The 18549-nt window shown below is 44.4% G+C and overlaps 1 protein-coding gene across 4 annotated transcripts in view; it reads left to right on the top strand.

Annotated features, from left to right (window-relative positions):
- NAGA (alpha-N-acetylgalactosaminidase) overlaps positions 1-18549 on the top strand; it is a 315980-nt gene that overhangs the window by 275889 nt on the left and 21542 nt on the right. For 3 of the 4 annotated variants that reach the window (XM_069231165.1, XM_069231164.1, XM_069231166.1), the window contains 2 exons: positions 7391-7588; positions 18046-18189. In XM_069231165.1, coding sequence (XP_069087266.1) covers positions 7391-7588; positions 18046-18189 — 342 coding nt within the window. The remainder of the gene's footprint in view (positions 1-7390; positions 7589-18045; positions 18190-18549) is intronic. The other variant, XM_069231167.1, reaches the window with a different exon arrangement.

Below are 18549 nucleotides of genomic sequence, written 5' to 3'. Positions count from 1 at the left end.
TGAGTGTGGAGCATATAAAGAGTATAAGGTGTTGGGCATCAGGTGCCTTTAAGGGCTAAATTTACCCCTCAGTCATCTGAGCTGCTTTTTTTCTTGTAACAGGCCGGCCGGGATGCGAGCGGAGTTTGGATTCTGGGACACTCCTACATAGCAAGGGCTCAATGGTGGGCATTGGCACTGAAGGACTACAAGGGGCTTTGGCTGTGGAACACAGCAATGACTTGGATGGGCAGGCCGGGCATGAGATAGCAACAATTACTACCCACCATTCAGAACGCAGTCCAGAGGCTAGTGAGGCCAGGCGCGGTAGTAGTACACCTCGGGGGAATGACTTGGCCAGCCTGGGCTGAAGGAGTCTGCTTGGGTCAAGGATATATAGCCTTACAGCAATTGCCAGGCTCATGCGCCCAGCAGAGCTGATTTGGTCAGAGATCATAGCTCGCTGCGAACGGAGGGGAGCTTTAAATCACACGGCGGTCAAGAGGTCCAGGCGGAAGCTGAACACCTCAGTGGTGAGAACGTGCAACGGTAATAGGTGGGGTTTCGTTCAACACTTACCCATTATACCCAAAACCCCAGGTTACTACGAGGCAGATGGGGTGTCCCTTACCGTGGTGGGTATGGACATTTTCCTGCTTAGTATAGTGGTAGAACTGGAGCAACTGGGCTTCAACTTTGGGGGAGATAGGTAGCACAGGGGAGCTGCCTGAGGTTGGGAGACCACAGGCAGCATAGCAGAGATAGCACTGAAGAACAGCCAGGATGAGCTCAATGATATAAAGAGAGGAGCTGCTCAACTTTGTGTCCCTGTGATGCCGGGGGCACTGAGGAGCAGGCGACCAGTCAGTAAAATGGGGTCATCACTGTGCTTTTCCTGGCACTTGCAGCCCGTGCCAGGCACAAGGAGTGCCCACACAAATCTCGGCCGCAATGTGTGGCCTTGGGGCTGCAAATGTGCTAGATGCCCATCGGAAGGGGAGGCTATTGCTCAAAGTGCTGTAAAAGGGTGCTGGCGCGGTAAGAGGACAAAACAAAACCTAGTGTGATCAGTATCGGTTATGCATCCAGTTTGTGGTGTTTATTGATTTGTTTAATGATGCCTGAGATGTGAATAAACTGCGGCTGTTTTTCCACCAACCAGATCTACTGTGTGTAAATAAAGAGGGTGAACTGCATATGGCAACGCTGGAGAGCTCCAGAGGGGTACTCGCCTGTCTGGGAGGGTTGCATTCCTTTGATGACATCGATCTGTTTACTTAAATCAGTTGATAAATTCACAATACTAGTTCGGTGTTTTATTGTGAATTTAAGCAATTTGGTCTATATCTAATTGTGGCCATGGAGGGTAATTTTGTTCATTGCCCTTCCTTGTCATAACAGTTTTATTTCATGTTTTCTCGAATACACACTTATATCACAAGTATTTTACGAGCTGTGTTTACATGTTCAATTTTGGGGGTTTTGCCACAGAAGTGTGCTTGTCTCATTCAACACCGGACCCGCCTACACTCAATCCTGTCTGGTTTTGCATACAGGAGTTTATGTCCTTCTTGTATTTTTTTCGTCCCCTAAATGGTCTCCTCACACAGTGAATCTTTCCGCTAGTGTTTATTTAGCTTTTGTATGCGCCAACTCTTGACCCTTACGATCACTCAAGCTGCAGTATCTCCAGTTATTTCCTCTATGGAAATGGGTAAGAGCACTGATTCATTCAGTTACATATTTGTAGAATCCTAATGCCTCGTGCGCCTCGTCAATAATGTGTTCCATAACTTCCATTTCCTCTGTGATTCATAGGCCTTTCTGTTTTTGACCTAAACTGATTAAATGAGCCTCTGCTGGTTTGCAAAGCACTTTGCTCTTTCGGGTGAGTTGTAATGACTCTTCCATTCTCTTCTCCTTACCTAAATTCATCTCCCGTATAATTATTGGACTATGGACTGTGTATTCCACTCCACCTGTTATCATTACTTTTCTGGTGAGCACTATCCACTTTTTGATTGCTTGATTGGGAAATATTCTACTTACTTTCTAAGCGTTTTGTTTTCTCCAATTGCCCCAATATACATCAGCATCTTCTAATGATGGGATCTAATTTCAGTTATTTAATTTATACGTTCAGGATTATAGATCTCTCCTCTGTGTGCACATTCTTGTGTACTGCTACTGTATTTGAATGACTGCCCTTTCGCTGTTGCATGGGTCCCAACTTAATTATTGGTGAGCCCAGCTCAATCACTAATTTATTTCCTTTACCACACACTTGATAGCCAGTATGTATGGCTTCCTGTTTATTCCTTAATAGGATTGCTGTTTTTAATTCTTTCTGTTTTGATGAGGAGAATCGCACCCAAGGTGTTAAAATGTTGACGTAAAAAGTGATTTGTGGTGTACCTCTTATAACGTAAGGTGTTAGTGAAAAAGGATCTATGGTGGCCTACCTGCTTCTCAGTTCTGGAATCCCACAGCTACTGAGATGTTTTTACCATGTGCCTTTTTTTCTTTACTAATTTTGTAAATGAAAATTACTTGAGACACTGCCCTGTCACTGATTCACTTTTCTTAGAAACTTGTTTTTATGGTTTTCAAATTTGATTTCCATAATGTGTTAGCCTCTCAATACATACTGTTATATTATAATCATTGTATGTTTCGAATTTGTTGTTGTACTGAGTCAGTTCATCTGGGATTCAATGTTTATGGTCCCACACTCTGAAATAATTGCAAAAATAACTTCAAAAGAACCACTGCTTTTGTTCAGAACTGTAATTCGCTACAGCAGGGTCCTAGAGGTGGGACTGCTACATGCAACCTCATGCCCACAACCTGGACTGTGTAAACACAAAGAGCACACCACTGATAACACATGTAACACAAAGCCTGTAGTGAGAGTCTGAGAGCATTGTATTGGACTCAGAAATATAAACCTTTATGTTAGAAAGATTATTGACTTCCAGTGTAATCTCTTTTTGCACTCAAACTGACCTATGGGTTACCATGGAGAATCACTGCTCATCCAAGCCTAATTCTGACGTTGCACCTATGTTTGATTCATGCCTGTGATCTTTTGATTGCTACTTGAACCCACTAGTAGGTGTGAGACCTGTAGAGCCGGGTTAGGACCCCCTAGTTCTATATGTTAGAGTCTTGTAGCTGAAACCCTATTACTTGTATAGTATTTTGTTTTGTTGTATTATTAAAGTTCTCTGTGTTTCTACTAAGACAAGCACTCATCTGGAGAGTGAGTTATACTGTCTGTTGGTTAACTGTTGAGTTTTCAATATATACCCACCATACTACCTCCCTTAAAAGCCTTTGAAATGTGGAAGGGGTGTACTTGGTTCAGTTTGCAGACCCATTGTAGGATAGACCAGAGAACACCATGAATTTTGAGGACTTACCAGATGCTTTTGTTCTGCAGAAGTGCCATGAATACAGCGACTCTCCAGCTCTCCCAAATGACATTCCAAACCCACACAAATTCAGTGTGAATCATGAATACCCAAAGGGAAAGGGGGTTAGATAAGAGAGCTGGTGCTAGGTTTTCTTCACATCAGACAGATTTCATTATGTGCTACTTCCGTATTCTGATATAAAAAAGAAAACGTGGCACCAGTTTTCTTTTGACTACTGTGCTAGATTCTAATATCACTTTGTTTTAAAGTAATCTAATACCTGGTTTACAATTGCCTCTTCCTCAGAAATTCTCCTTAATTTTCTTTTAACATGCAAGTGTATTTATAAACAAAAAAATTCACAGTTATTACTTTTTCTGCTGGCATCCACTATAAAGAAGAAAATACAATTTGGTATCATGGGAGGTGAGTTAACAGTACTCACAGCAGAGTAAACTTCACAAAATATGCCGACTTTTCAGTCTTTGACTTCTTATATAACGATTCCCAGGTCAGCAATGTTCACTCCATAGAGTAATTAGTCACAAAATATCATTGCAAGTGGGTACTAAAGTTCAGGAAAAGCCAGTCATGGGTGAGAGTACACCTTCCTACCAGACTGCCAAGACCAGTAGTAGTAGCAAGGGAGGCAGGCAGCCAAGCCAACATGAAGGAAGAATAAAGCATGGCTCCCAAAACACCATGGGTTCTAAGACTAGCGGCAAGTTTAAGAACTGATTTGACTAACTTCTCCTTGTCCTTTAGTACTGAAGATTCAAGATGACTGCTACCACAAAATCTTGCGAGATGAAATTTCCAAGTCTTGTGGTATTTCATTATAATTAAATTTTTACTATGTGGCACCTGTGTCACACAACTGTAATCTTGGATGAAGCATAACTGCAAGCAAATTGCTGCAATGAAAGCAGGAACCAGTAAGATTCCATTTCCTTTTATGACAGCCTGTGAGCTCATCTCTGTATTCCTCCTTAAACTTTTCCGTTATCATGACACCTTCGCAGTTGTGGCCCCGTAGTCAATGCTTGTCGTGTGATCTGACATCATGCTGAACATTCCTTCAGACAGTTTTAGTATCCATCAAGCATCAAGAGCAATCTCTACCACAAAGAAACTCCTGAAATTGAATTCATTGTGTACATGGGCTGACTCCAATCATACAGACCACTTAACAATGAACTCTTGAATACTTCTGTCTTACGCTGTGCTACTAGCTATTCCCATCCTCAAATGCTTCTCTTTAGAAGTTCATCTGGAGTCTATCTCCAGATATCACAGAACTGCTAGTGGTGAAAGAAAGTGTGAGGGCTGTTTTATACTTTCTCTCCTCTGGCCAGAGGCCAACCTGTTTGGAAACTAAACACTGTTATTGGGAGTCTTCGTGAAAAGTCTCCTTGAGTCTGTCTGTGGGACTTTCCTCCAGATGCTGTCATGGAAAACTGTTTTTTCTTTTGGCAGTGACATTAGCCAGAATGACTGGCGAGACACATGCATTTTCAGTCCAACCATCCTGCATTAAATTTGAAAGGAACATAGTAACACTTGTCACAAATCCTCACTCCATGCCCAAAGTGTCCTGGCCTTTCCATTTCAGTTGCCAACACTCTTTCCTCGTCCCTCTTCCCAAGCAGAGGGGGTCCTGCACTCTCTGGACTTTAAGCAATCTCTCAAATTCTCCAAGTCAAGACTAAGGACTTTTGCAGGGCAGGTCAACCTTTTGTTTTCTTCAGCAGTTCAAGCAAGTGTGGTCCTACATCATAACACAGTTAGCCTGATGAATCCTGGTTTGCATTGCTTTCTGCCATGTCAAGGGTGGATGGACTAGCTCCAACAGAGTCATGATTGCCACAGCCCAATGTCAATCAATGTCTACATGAGCCCCCTCGCCGACATCGTACGCAAACACAGCATCATCATCACCTCCTACGCCCACGACACTCAGCTGATACTTTCCCTCACCAAGGACCCCACCAGCGCCAAGACCAACCTGCAAGATGGAATGAAAGACGTCGCAGATTGGATGAAACTCAGCCGTCTGAAACTAAACTCAGACAAAACGGAAGTCCTCATCCTCGGAAACACTCCGACCGCCTGGGACGACTCCTGGTGGCCCACGGCCCTTGGCACCGCACCAACCCCCTCAGACCACGCACGCAACCTCGGATTCATCCTGGACCCACTTCTCACCATGACCAAACAAGTCAACGCCGTATCATCCTCCTGCTTCCTCACCCTCCGCATGCTCCGAAAGATCTTCCGTTGGATCCCTGCCGACACCAGAAAGACCGTGACCCACGCCCTCGTCACGAGCCGCCTGGACTACGGTAACACCTTATACGCAGGAACCACCGCTAATCTCCAGAAACGTCTGCAGCGAATTAAAAACGCCTCCACCCGCCTCATCCTCGACATACCCCGCAACAGCCACATCTCTGCCCACCTGAGACACCTACACTGGCTTCCCATCAGCAAAAGGATCACCTTCCGTCTCCTCACCCACGCACACAAAGCCCTCCACAACAAGGGACCCGAATACCTCAACCGCCGCCTCAGTTTCTACACACCCACCCGTCATCTTCGCTCCGCCAACCTCGCTCTCGCCGCCGTCCCTCGCATCCGCCGCACCACGGCGGGTGGGAGGTCCTTCTCCTACCTGGCGGCCAAGACATGGAACTCCCTCCCCACCAACCTCAGGACCACCCAGGACCACTCCGCATTCCGGAGACGACTCAAGACCTGGCTCTTCGAGCAGCAGTAACCCCTTCCCCCGAGCGCCTTGAGACCCGCACGGGTGAGTAGCGCGATTTATAAATGTTTATGATTTGATTTGATTTGACAGCTGTGCTTTACATTGGAGTGTCCATGAAAGACATTTACAAAGCACCAATATGGGCCTCCACAGACACATTTACGAGGCATTGCTTCCTTGACATCCAGTTGTAATCTGAATCAGTTGATCAGGTGTTGTTGCACAACCTGCTTTGCTAAAGTGAGCCTTGTTTTTTTGTAACTTTTGTATTGATTTTGATACTGCTTTGGTAGTTGTAATTCAAACATGTTAATATATAAAAGCTCCAATACAAGAGAAAAAAAGGTACTTACTTGTAACTACAGTTCTCCAACATTTCCCTATTTATGATTTACATGTGGCCCTTTCTCCTATGCTTGCAGGAGGTCTTAATGAATTTTAAAAATCTAACATTTGGATCCTGTGTAGGAAATTCAAGCTTTCGATTTCTCCACCTCATTGGCCAAAGTTATGGTCAGGAAATCTCGTGGTTAGACTATACGTAGTCCATGACTGTTTTAGTGTTATTTAGGTGTATGTGTACTGTGCTATGTTAATATTGTCTACAGAGATATCCCAGCCTGATGACAAGGAATAATTCTTGCAGGTGATCTGTGAAAGATAGCAATTCTGGATAACTGTTGTTGCAAGTAAGTAACTTTTTCTTCTCTTTCATGGGGCACTTCTTTGAAGTCATAAGCAATCCTCTTTCCTACTTAGTCAAATAATAAAGTAGATTGTTTTGCAATATTGTGCACAGTTTTTGTAAAGCAAACTTCTTCTACTGATAGGGTGTCAAGGGCAACTGGGGGAGTCTACTTCATTAACGCCCATGATTCAAACTCTGACGGCTGCAGGCATTATAGTTACATTGCCCCTATTTATTCACATTTATCTTCTAACAAAAGATGTGCAAAACGGTTTTTCTTGTCACTTGTTCTACCCTTTTTGACGTTTTTGAATTCAATATTTTTTAGAAATACAAGCAACATTGGATAGCGCCTTGAGTTAGGCTTCCAAAAAATTACATTTTAATTTAAAAAATGCTGGGATCCCACATATTGCTGTGACTATTCAGTGCTCATGACTTCAATTAAGAATCCCTTGAAGGAAAACTATGGTCACATGTAAGAAACTTTTCCTTCCTCTGCTATTTCCTCCCTTACCTTTTGCGTCTCACCTTCTGCAGCTGGTCATTGGTAACTTTGGCCTCAGTATTGAACAGGCCAGGTCTCAGATGGCCCTCTGGGCTGTGATGGCGGCACCTCTGCTCATGTCCAATGACCTGCGGACCATCACCATGGAAGAGCGTGACATCCTTCAGAACCGACTGATTATCCAGATCAACCAGGACCCACTGGGGATTCAGGGCCGACGTGTGCTCAAGGTAGAAGTGGAGACCTAGGGATCCAGGGCTGGTGGATGTTGAAGGTAGAGATGGGAATGAGGCTAAGAGGTCATCTACTGCTGAAGATAGAGTCAGGACTAGGTAATAAAGGTAGAGGCAGCCTTCACTATAAGAAGCCAGTAGCTGCAGACTGCAGAAGTGTGATCTGTGACTCTGAGATTGGCATATCCTGAAGGTAGAGGTGGAGCTTGTGTAAGATAGTGGTGTACACCGATTGTAGGGTGGGACATGAGAGATGCAGCGCTGGTGAATTTTGAAACGCTGGGAGTGCAGGGTCAGCGAGTGCTAAAGGTACAGGTCTGAGTGGCCTGTCAGAGGCTGGTGGGCTCTGAAGGTAGAGGCAAAAGAAGGACTTATAGGTCAGCAGGCGCACAAGGTAGAAGTAGGTACTTTAACGACTAGCCTAACCCTTATAACTGCTCCAAAATGGGCAAAGGCATTATTCAAATATATTTCTGCACGTGATTTCAAAAGAAAAGAACAATGTAATAATTGCAAGTGTCATGTAAACACAGTAGAAACATTTGAAACAAAAATTGAATTCCGAAGCCAAGGTGCTGCAAGGTTCACAAGTGGTGACAGTGATTGAATAATACAACATAAGGTATATAATGTAGATAATATAATAGTGAGGAACATGTAGCAAAAAGTCTTGACTTACAGTATTAGGGGACACATTATCCCCCATAGCTAAATGTCACTTTTTCTGATGGATAATTCTAACAGCAGAGCCACACCTTGTGAATCCCCCAGTTGCCAGACTGGCTTGGGAAACCCTTGCAGTAACTCCTGTGTGCTGGAAGGCTTTGCAGTCAGCCTCCATTATTACTAAATTCTGCCTGTCAAAATGCCACCCCTACATGCTTATGTTGTTTTGTCTTTCACTATGATCTTTGAAGTGGACTTGTAGTTAGTACTGTTACTAAAGTTTCTTAAACTTTTTTGGCAATGTGCATGGATGTTGCCCCCTAAAATGACAAGGTTTAAGCTTTTCCACAGGTTGTAAACAGATGTCATTCACAGACGTGCATTATGTCTGTCTGCCTCCACACCAAACATGGCCCTAAGTCCTGTTACAAATGCTCCTTCTTATATCCAAAGGCCATTAGAGAGCGAGAAGCCATGCATTTTGGTTCAGCTTTTTTAAGATAGTTCCAGGTCTTTCTAGCACCATTGATCTTTCGAGGGCCTCCATATGGTCTGCTACCCCAAGGTCGTCCTACTGCACCGACTAACCCTGGTGCCACCTCTGTCTGCGCCACCTTCAGCACCAGGCCATGCCTTGACTCCTTTTCTACATGCCTCGCCAGGCGTTCCTTCACTGGTGCCATCCATTACTTCAGAAATGCTGGTTTTGGCTGACAGAAAAACTCTGATTTCATAAACAGCTTCTTCATAGGCTCACCTGATGTTGTACTAACTGCAGGTTGAGAAGGACTCTTGCTTATTCCTCTACCTTGGCTACAGTACTTTTGGAAGCTGGGTACGCCTTGTAATTTGAATTCTGATGCTCCACATAACCTTGAGCATGTCCCTAATAATGAGGAATGAGGATTAAAAGGAAGGTCAATTACTCCCTCTGCATTATACCAATGCTGTCGTTTATCTTGACTTCCAAAACACCATTGGCTTGGATACTTCACCAGAGTTAGACGTAAGTCCACCTCTAAGCCCCAGAAGAAGAGGGTGCTTTTTTGCAGAGGTGGTTCATAGGGCTGCTGAAGTACGAGAATCACAACTTCCCACAGAGGAGGTAAAGGTCAATCTGTTGAAGGAGAGTTTGCATCCTGGGCCTTCCTCTTTGGAACCCTTTCTGCCTTTCAACTAGATTACTTCTTTCAAAGTAGCCTGGTCAAAAACCTTGGACAGCCTCGCCTTTGAGTTGGACTGCTGAGTGACAACACAGACTAAAGCCAGGTGAGTGACATGAAATTCCTTCTCTTGACGTCCTAGTTGTTTAAGCCTTCTCAAACAAAGTTAATTTGAACTTCTTTTCTTTAGCCCATATAGCCCCTCTTGGCAAGGAGACAAAAAGGAATGCGATGAATGGCAGGAAAGTTTCCATTGTCCAGCCTAGTGCTGCATTCTTTGAATGTCATATGCATCCTGGGTTGTTATATTCGCACCTTTTGGGATGTGCCGTGCTTCGCCCAAAATTTTACCCAGTGCTTTTGCCCAAACAGTACAAGGTGGCCAAGATGCGATAAATTACATACTACAATCTGGCCAGGAAGCCAGTGAATCTGATGCAAGTGCCATGGGCACCAGTGTCATCAGCAGACACCATGCTTGGATGCTCTGAACCCTGTTTTCTGAGGACATCTACGTTTCTCTCATGTATATCCCTTTTGAAGGGTCTGGACTCTGACGAGGAAACAGATGCAGCGCTTAAGTACTTTAAGGATAGCAGAGCTATGTCCTGTTCACTAGAATTGCATTACGGTGCTCACCAATTGTGCCAGCATTTCTGAAGTTCGGAGGCTATTTGCGGGATGTTGCAAGAAATAGACCAGCACCAGCATTAATCATCCACCTTCTCTTATCGCAGCACTAACTCTAAACCTCTGTAACTCTTTCAGCCTGCGTTTGGGACCAGTATGGGGCGGGCCATCCATTATCTTCTCTACTTGCACGTGATGACTTCTACTAGGACCTTGTTAGAGGCTGGGTATTTGTAGGGGTAAGTACACACCTTCCACTAGCAATACACCCCCAACACAGGGTTGTGTCCAGTCAAAGTCCCACAAACTAGCTCCTGGCTCAACCCCTGGTGGCATGGCAACGAGCAGTCAGGCTTAACTCAGGAGACAGGTCTGTAAAGCATTTAAATACACCAATACAGTAAATAAGTAAGACACAACAGACAAAAAAAATCCTACACCATAATTATAAGAATAGTAAATATTTTGAGCTTTAAAATGACACCAAAACCACAAAAAATCCAATATAAGGAAGTAGAGATATGAATTTTTGAAGATTAAAAGCAACTAGTGTTTAGAAGCCAATAGGGCTTAGAGGGAAGTTTGCACTGGACCAGGACACAAGAGTCAAGAGTTCCAGCCACCTGCAATGTAACACTTTACACTTACTTCCAGAAGTGTTTCTTGATGCAGGAAAGTGGTCCGCAATCCTAATCCAAGGTTCCCGAATCTCTGAATTGCTCCTTTGGACGTTGGGACTACAATTCCCACAACGCACCTGGCCAAATCCTTGCAATTCCACTGGATGCACTCCAGGCTGGGGACTTTTGTGGAAGTTTGATGCAGAAAAATGATCAACAACCACAATCCAAGGTTCCACAATCTCTGAGTTACTCCTTGGGACACTGGGACTACAATTCCCACACTGCACTTGGCCAAATCCTTACAAGTCCACTTTGCGCACAGCAGGCTGGGGACTTTCGTAGACGTTGGTGCAGGGAAGCTCTTTTAACCTGTTACTTCAGGGAGTCCACTCTTGAGACCTCTTTGAAACAAGGCAAAGTCCTTTGGGCTGTGGTTCCAGTGTAAAACAGGCAGTCCTTAAGTGTGCAGGCCTCCGGGTTGCAAACCAGGGTTTCAGCAGGGCTGTCCTTCTTCTTCTTGTGATTTCAGGCAGCAGATCTGAATTCCAATGCAGATCAGCCACCTTTATTCTGTAACCTTGGTGAACAGTCAGTGGGCACTCCTGTCCAGCGAACTGCAGGGCGCCACCCAGAGGTATGACAACTTCCTCCAAAGTGTGGCATCTTCTTGTCTCATAAAGCACTGTAGTTAAACATTCCAAGATGGTGGATTTTTCTCCAGAGGAGCAAGACCTGGCTAAACCAACCCCCTGGTGTAGCTCATATCCATCAACTCCTTCTCTGGGCATCTTCAAATTCCTTTCTTAAGCCTATCATCTATCTGTTGAGTACAGGGATGAGAGGCCAGGCCTGCTTAGATTACTTTCTGACTGGTATCCTTTTGAAGCCTGCGCTTGCTTCACCCAGCCCCCTTCTTTGCCTGGTTCATCATCGCCTACCACCCCCATCAGATAACCTCTGCTCAAAGCAGGTCACTTATCACCTGGCTAATCCTGTTAGGTTGACCAATCAGGAGAGACCCCTGGCAGGCTGGAATTTGGCTTACAGAAAAAAAGTATTATAACTTATTTTCTGTATAAATTGTGATAAATTCAACAATGGCAAATTGTTGCATTTATCATTACCATTCATTTGAATCCACTTATTAAATTTTTATGTTTTCCTGGCCATACTTAGACTTATGAAACATGTTTCCATTACAGGCTCTGGCGCCGACTTTCTACATAGGGGGGAAATGAAAACGTGCCGATTTTCCCTCAACAGGGCATATAAAACATATTTTATAACGCCCCTTCTCATAGTTACATGGCACCACACCCCAGGGCATCTAGGGGAGACCTTGGAGGTGACTCATATATGTAAAAATAAGGTAGATTAATACTTTGGAAGTACCTTTAATTTCACTGTTGAATTAGCATACATTTTACTTTTTAAAGACAGTTTGCAAAGCAGGGCTGCCTTTAAAAAGGACAGCAGGCACACAGCTGTGCACACTTCAGAGCAGAAAATCTACTGTTCCTCTAAACTTCCAGGCCCCCTTATGTACCAGGGACTTATAGGTAGTTTGAATCCCCCGTGCCCTATTATCTACTAGGGACTTACAGGGTCTGTCATTGTCAATTAAAATTATAACATTAACGTTGGACTGTATACCCTTTATTCAGAGCTCAGACCCTAGGCCTGTTAAGCAGAACCCAAGGCACAGTCAGGGTCAGTTACCATCAGTATCAGAGAAAAATATTGGGGTGAACATGCAAAAGGGTGACTTCCTCACAGTCCTTCAGATTGTTCACTTCGGTTAGAAAGTCCTCTTTTTGGATGCCCCTAACCATGTTGGACGCAGCAAACAGGACGGTATCTTTGGACTACCAGATTGTGTACTTTCATTTCCTGATCCTGCAGTCCACTGGAAGCACCTCTGCTTAGTAGTGGGTTCAGAGCACTTTACCTGTCCTGGTCTTTGTACTAACACAGGCCTCTTAAATTTTTAGGAAAGTCCTCTCAATGCTCGTGGTCCATTGTTGCATGCCAGGGATAAACATGCTTAAGTACCTCGATGACTGGCTGTGGAAGTCAGGCTCATCTCAGCTACTATTAGACAACTTGCAGAAGATGGTGTCTCATTTGTCTGTCCTTTATTTCTCCAGTATTTAATCCAGATTCCATGTATTTCCATCTAAAAGGCTTCCCTTAATTGTGGCAGTTCTTGATACAGTCACTCTGAAGGCATATTCCAAAGAGATATACATTTTCTCGGCCTCAACTGTTCTGAAGCTGTTTGGCTTGCTGGTGTCTTGATTTTTTCCGATGCCCCATACTCATTGGCACATGGAACCTTTGTCTACAATGCTCCCAGCATTGAGTTTGCCTTTCCAACAGGTTTCGCTTCTAGGGGGAGGCTGCTAGCACTCTTCAGTGGTGGGGGAAGGAATTCAACCTGACATGCAACAAATCGTTTCGGAAGTGATGGATACTACATCTTCTGATTAGGAAGTTCGTCTGAATGTGGTAGAGATAAGAAAAATGCGGTCTTCGAGGGAGCAGTCCCATAACATAAACCCTTTGGAGCTGTGTGCCATCCAAATGTCCTGCAATGCCTTTCTGCCTTCCATCAGGGCAAGTTGCTGTGGGTGCAAATGGGCAACATGACTCACATAGAGTGATGCAAAAAGCAAATTGGTATAGGTTGTGTGCCCTCTGTCTAGAGGCCTTGACACTGTGGAAATGGCTGAAGCTTCATGGTTTCCTCCTCAAGGTCAATCACTTGGGTGGGTCCTTCAACAACAGAGAAGAGGAGCTTGGTCGGTTTTATCTTGCTGATCATGAATAATATATGCATCCAAATGTGGTGCACATTAAATCCACCCAGTGGAGTAAACCCTCTGTAGATCTATTTGCTGCCTCCAAAAACACTTTTTTGTCCATACCCTTGCACTCTGAAGTTTCATCCTCAGTGGTCTCTAGGAGGAGTGTTCCACCTCCTTTAGGACTATGCCCCATTATATGCATTTCCACATGTGCTGCTGTTCCCGTGGATCTTGAAGGAAATCAGTCAGGACCAATTACAGCTGATTCTGTTGGCCCTGGATTTGGCCGGGGGGTCTGGTGCTCAGAGCTGCTTACCCTCAGCATCTGCCCCCTCTTTGGCTTCCACTTTGGGCAAATCTGCTGTCTCATCAACAGGGCAGAGTACTGCATTCGAACCTCCGAATCTACACCTCCATACATGGAGATTGAGCAGAACCAGCTGAGTGGTTTTGATCTACTATCAAAGGCGGTCTATATCATTTTGACTGCTTGCCGCCCTCCCACAAAATGTATTTAATCTGGCCATTGCTTCAAGTTCATCACCTGGTGCACGGAAAACCAACTTGACCCTCTGCAGTTTATGTTGTCTGATGTCTTTTCGTTTGTGTTGTCTTTGGCTAGGTGATGCTTTGCTGTGGGCACTGTTAAGATTTACTTGTCAGTCCTCTCAGCCTTTCTTCATTTGCCTGATCACCACTCGTTATTCCAATTACCCATTGTGATACATGTCCTAAAAGGGTTTTCACATGGTCCCCCATGCTCCTCTTCATTATGCTGCAGTGAACCCTCCATTTATTTCTAGTTTTCTTTATATGTACTCCTTTTCGAGCCTCTTCATAGTTGTACCCTTGGACTTTCAGTTGCTTCTGCAGTTAAGGCCAGCCAGCTGCAAGCTGTGTCAGTTCAGCCTCCAGATGTTACCTTCTTCCTTGATAAGCTTGTGCTTAGAAGACTTGCTTAGGTCTCTCAAAAGTGGTGTCACCCTTTAACGTGGAGTACAGTCTACCATATTAAGTACATTAGTTTGTCTGCAACATCCATCTAAGGAGTAGAAGAGGCTACAAGGTTAGATCCACCGCATGCCCTTAGTTTCTGCATTGATAAGTCTAAGTAATACCAGATAAATGATCTTCTGTTTGTTGAATTTTCCAATGTAAAGAAGGGAGAGATTGTCCAGAAACAGAACTTATCCTGGTGGATTGCCTTGTGCATGAAACTGTGTTGTGCCTTGGTGAAAAAAGAGTCTAAGGGCCGATTCTATCAGGGCTAAAGTCACGACCACTGTCTTAGCTGGTGGGGGAGGGGTGGGGTTCTGCTTTTGAACTTCTACCAGGCAGCTACATAGGCACCTCTCTATACTTTAGCCTGGCATTACTGAATCAATTCTCAAGTCTGTAAAGAGGGCCATTTTGACAGCTTGGTTCTGTAGGACTTCCTGGTGTAATGGTCAGTCCTCACACCCATCTCTTTGGAAGGGCATTGCTTTGGTACTGATTCATAATGTGAGGAATCTTTGGTTAAAAGTATCCATGAGAAGAATAAGTTACCTACTTTCAGTAACACTCGTTTAAGTAGATAATATTTCTAATACAGATTCTTCACCACTCGCCCACCTTCCCATTCAGTGGAATGGACTTTTTGGAATAATATCCACAAGAAGAATAAAGTCTTGACTTAGAGTTCAGCAAGTGGGTTACTCTATCACAAATGTGGCCGATGGCGTGTCCGTCTTATTGCAAGTGCATTATATCCAGGGGCACTTAATTATGTGATTCTGCGGCAGCAGAGGTTTCCATATAATTATAGATTTGCCACATTTGTCACATAATCCATTATCTGCAGCATAAACTGCAGATTTAAACAAAAACATATTTCTAGCTCAAACAGATCAAAAGTTACAAAAGATGTGGCAACACCTGTCCCAGCACAGTGGAAAGCCCATCACAAAGGTTGACTGATCATCTGTAATTGGGTGTTAATTGGTACCAGTAAGGTGAAATCTTTGCCCAACAGCGTTACTATGTGTACAAATGACAAAATAATGAAATTATTCTACCAAAATTTGCTCTGCGTTATCCCGCATTATTTGGCTTTCAGTGCTGCATAATTTAATCAGCCCAGATGCATAATTTGGTCATCCCATGCAGCATAATTATAGTAGCCCTGATTATATCCAATAGACCTGTAAGAAGGTTGATGGGATATCTATTACATTTGTGACAGAGTACCTATTTGCCTAGCTCTAAATCAGTCCCTGTGTTACTTACCTTCAGTAATGCTCTTTCTGGTGGATACTCTGTCTAACTGCAGATTCTTCATCATTTGCCCAACTTCCCATTCTGTGGAGTGGCCTTTTTAAAATAATATTCATGAGAAGAATAATGGCTTTCTTTGGAGTTGTCAGAGGGATTACTCTATCCCAAAGATGACGAATATCCCATCTGTCTTATTGCAGTTGCTTTATATCCTATGGCATTTGCAATAAGGCGGATGAGATATCAGTCAAGATTGTGATGGAGTACCTGTCCACCAAACTCTAACTTACTTACCTCAGTAACACTCTTTCTGGTGGATGCTCTATCTAACTGCAGATTCCCACCTTTGTGGTATGTGGAAGGTGCTTTTCAGAGTAATAAGGTCTGAAATAAGATTTTGCATACTGCCAGTTCAATCTGTCAGCCACACGCTGCATCTAAGAGAGTGAAAAAGATCAGTGATTAAACTGACATCAGTGTGCAGGATGGCTCCTACATGCTGCTCATTGCCACAATATCCAGCAGTGGGATGGTATTACAACAGAGGCCATTGGTGCCACATTAAAATGCACTGAAGCTATTTCAAGAGTTTCTGGTGCCAGTCTATTAACTGGGGAGATTCATGAAGTGAGAAATCTGTGATTAGATAGAGTATGCACCAGAAAGAGAGCTGCCAAATGTAATTAATTAACTTATTTGTTTAATTCTTGTTGGATGATTTTAGGGTCTTCATCTAGCCAGTTTCATTGAATACACATAAAAGACAGGGATTGCTGTGAGACTTTCAGATGATTTTTCAAGTACTCTGGACAAATACGTGCTTACTATATTCTCACCATCTACAGTGGAGAAGTTTGAGACACAGCATCCATCTAAATAGCCTGTTTAGACCCACACAAACTCCACACTAGAATTTCCACAAGTGGTGGACACTTCTCTAATGTCATATGACGCTGTTCTGATGAAGACCCCAAAACACTGTCAACTGTTTCTTGTTTTGGACTGCCCAAAATGAGATCAATTTGTTTGGCATTTATCTCTGTCGGGGATAGTGTGGCCTTTCTAATAATGTACAGTCACTTCTGGGGCTCTGAGGCTGGCAGGTGCTGAAGGTAAAAATTTTGTTTGGGGATCACTAACTGGTGGTTGTTATTATAAATTAGTCGGGCAAAAATATCTAGGGCCACATCTCCTGAAGGTACAGGTGGGGCTGTGGATCAGAGACTGGCAAGTGCCTGAGATAGTGGTGGGAGGACTGGAGATCAGAGGCTGACTGCTGAAAGCAGAAGCAGGGGCTGAAGATCAGAAACCAGTGGCTGCTAAAGACAGGGTCTGAGGCTGGGGAATCTGAGGCCTGCACTTTCTGTAGTAGAAGCTGGGAATGGTGGCTGCAGGGTGGGTAGTGCTGAAGATAGAGAGGGCTGCTTGGTATTAGAGTTGGCGGCTGGTGATGGTAGAGTTGAGGGATGAGGATCAGAAGCTGGCACGTGCTGAAAGTAGAGGTGGGTCGAAGGCTGCAGGGCTGGCGTGTCCTGAAGGTGCAGACAGGCCCCATGGATCAAAGGCTAACATGTGCCGAAGGTAGAGGCAGAGTTTGGGGTTCAGAGGCTTGCAGGTGCTGAAAGTAGAAGCAGTGGCTAGGGAACAGAGTCAGTTGCAGGCTGAAGGTAGAGATTAGTGCTGGCGATCAGAGGTCAGTGAGTGCTGAATCAGGAAGGTGGGGTTGGAGATTAGAGCTTGTGGGTGCTGAAGGCAGAATCAGTGGCTGGAGATCAAAGGCAGGTTGGTGTTGAAGGTAAGGCACAGGCCTGTTATGATAAGGCACTAAGCACTTAAGGTAGAGGAGGGGGCTAGGGATTAAGGGCCGGCTGGTGCTGAACTGGGAGATAGGGTTTGAGGATGAGAAATTGGCTGGTGTGGGAAACTAGGGCCAGCAGTGGCTGAAGGTAGGAGGAGACCTTGTAGGCCCATGGCAAGATCTAGGGTTGATAGTTAATGAAGCAAGTGGATAACAACAGGTGGTGACTGGGGTACAGGGTTTGGTGCGGTCCTGAAGAGAGGTATGGAGACCAGTGAGTTGGAGAATCCAGGGCCCCTCGTGGCTGAAAACCTGGTTGGTGGGCGTTGTCTTTCCCGGTGAAGAGCACCAAAAACGCAAGGACTAGAATGACGCTCCCCTTCCAGTAGAATAGTGCCATAGAGACTAGGGTTGTAATGTATAATTTTTGTAGCCCATTCCAGAACAATCTCCTCTTCTTATTTGCTAAACTCCCATCCTGCCAGCTCAGACTGCCTTCCTTCTTCCCTAGGAGAATTCAAAGATTGAAGTGTTTGTGCGACCTCTCGAGTGGAGCTCCTATGCTATTGTCTTCTTCAACCGCCGAGTGGGACGACCTTTCCTGTACAACTGCACCCTGGCCCGACTAAACATCCGAAAGTCCAAGCTGTATCAGGTCAGATGCAAAAGTGGTGGCTTGGGACTGTGTGCTAGAGGGTGCAAAGAAAGGTGTGCAAGTGATGGGTCACAAAGAGGGGTACATGAAGGTTGGAAGTCACAGGTGTGGCGCTAAAAGATGCCCAAGCATATGTGTGGTGCAATAAGTGTTGTGGGGCACTAAGGGTACCATCCAAAGAGAGGAAGCAGAAGACATGATTTTTAAAACATGCAGGGAAAGGGTTGTGTTAAAAAGGTAACAGAGGGAAAAGACATAAGCTGGGTGCTAAAAAAGGTGAACACAAATCTATGTGGTAAAGAAATCAAGCAAAGAGTGATTCACTAAAGAAGGGAAATGCAGGTGGTTAAAAGGTGGTTC

This window comes from Pleurodeles waltl, chromosome 4_2 (genome assembly GCF_031143425.1).
Source record: "Pleurodeles waltl isolate 20211129_DDA chromosome 4_2, aPleWal1.hap1.20221129, whole genome shotgun sequence".
Taxonomy (NCBI): domain Eukaryota; kingdom Metazoa; phylum Chordata; class Amphibia; order Caudata; family Salamandridae; genus Pleurodeles; species Pleurodeles waltl.
This window is presented reverse-complemented; position numbering and strand designations above follow the sequence as displayed.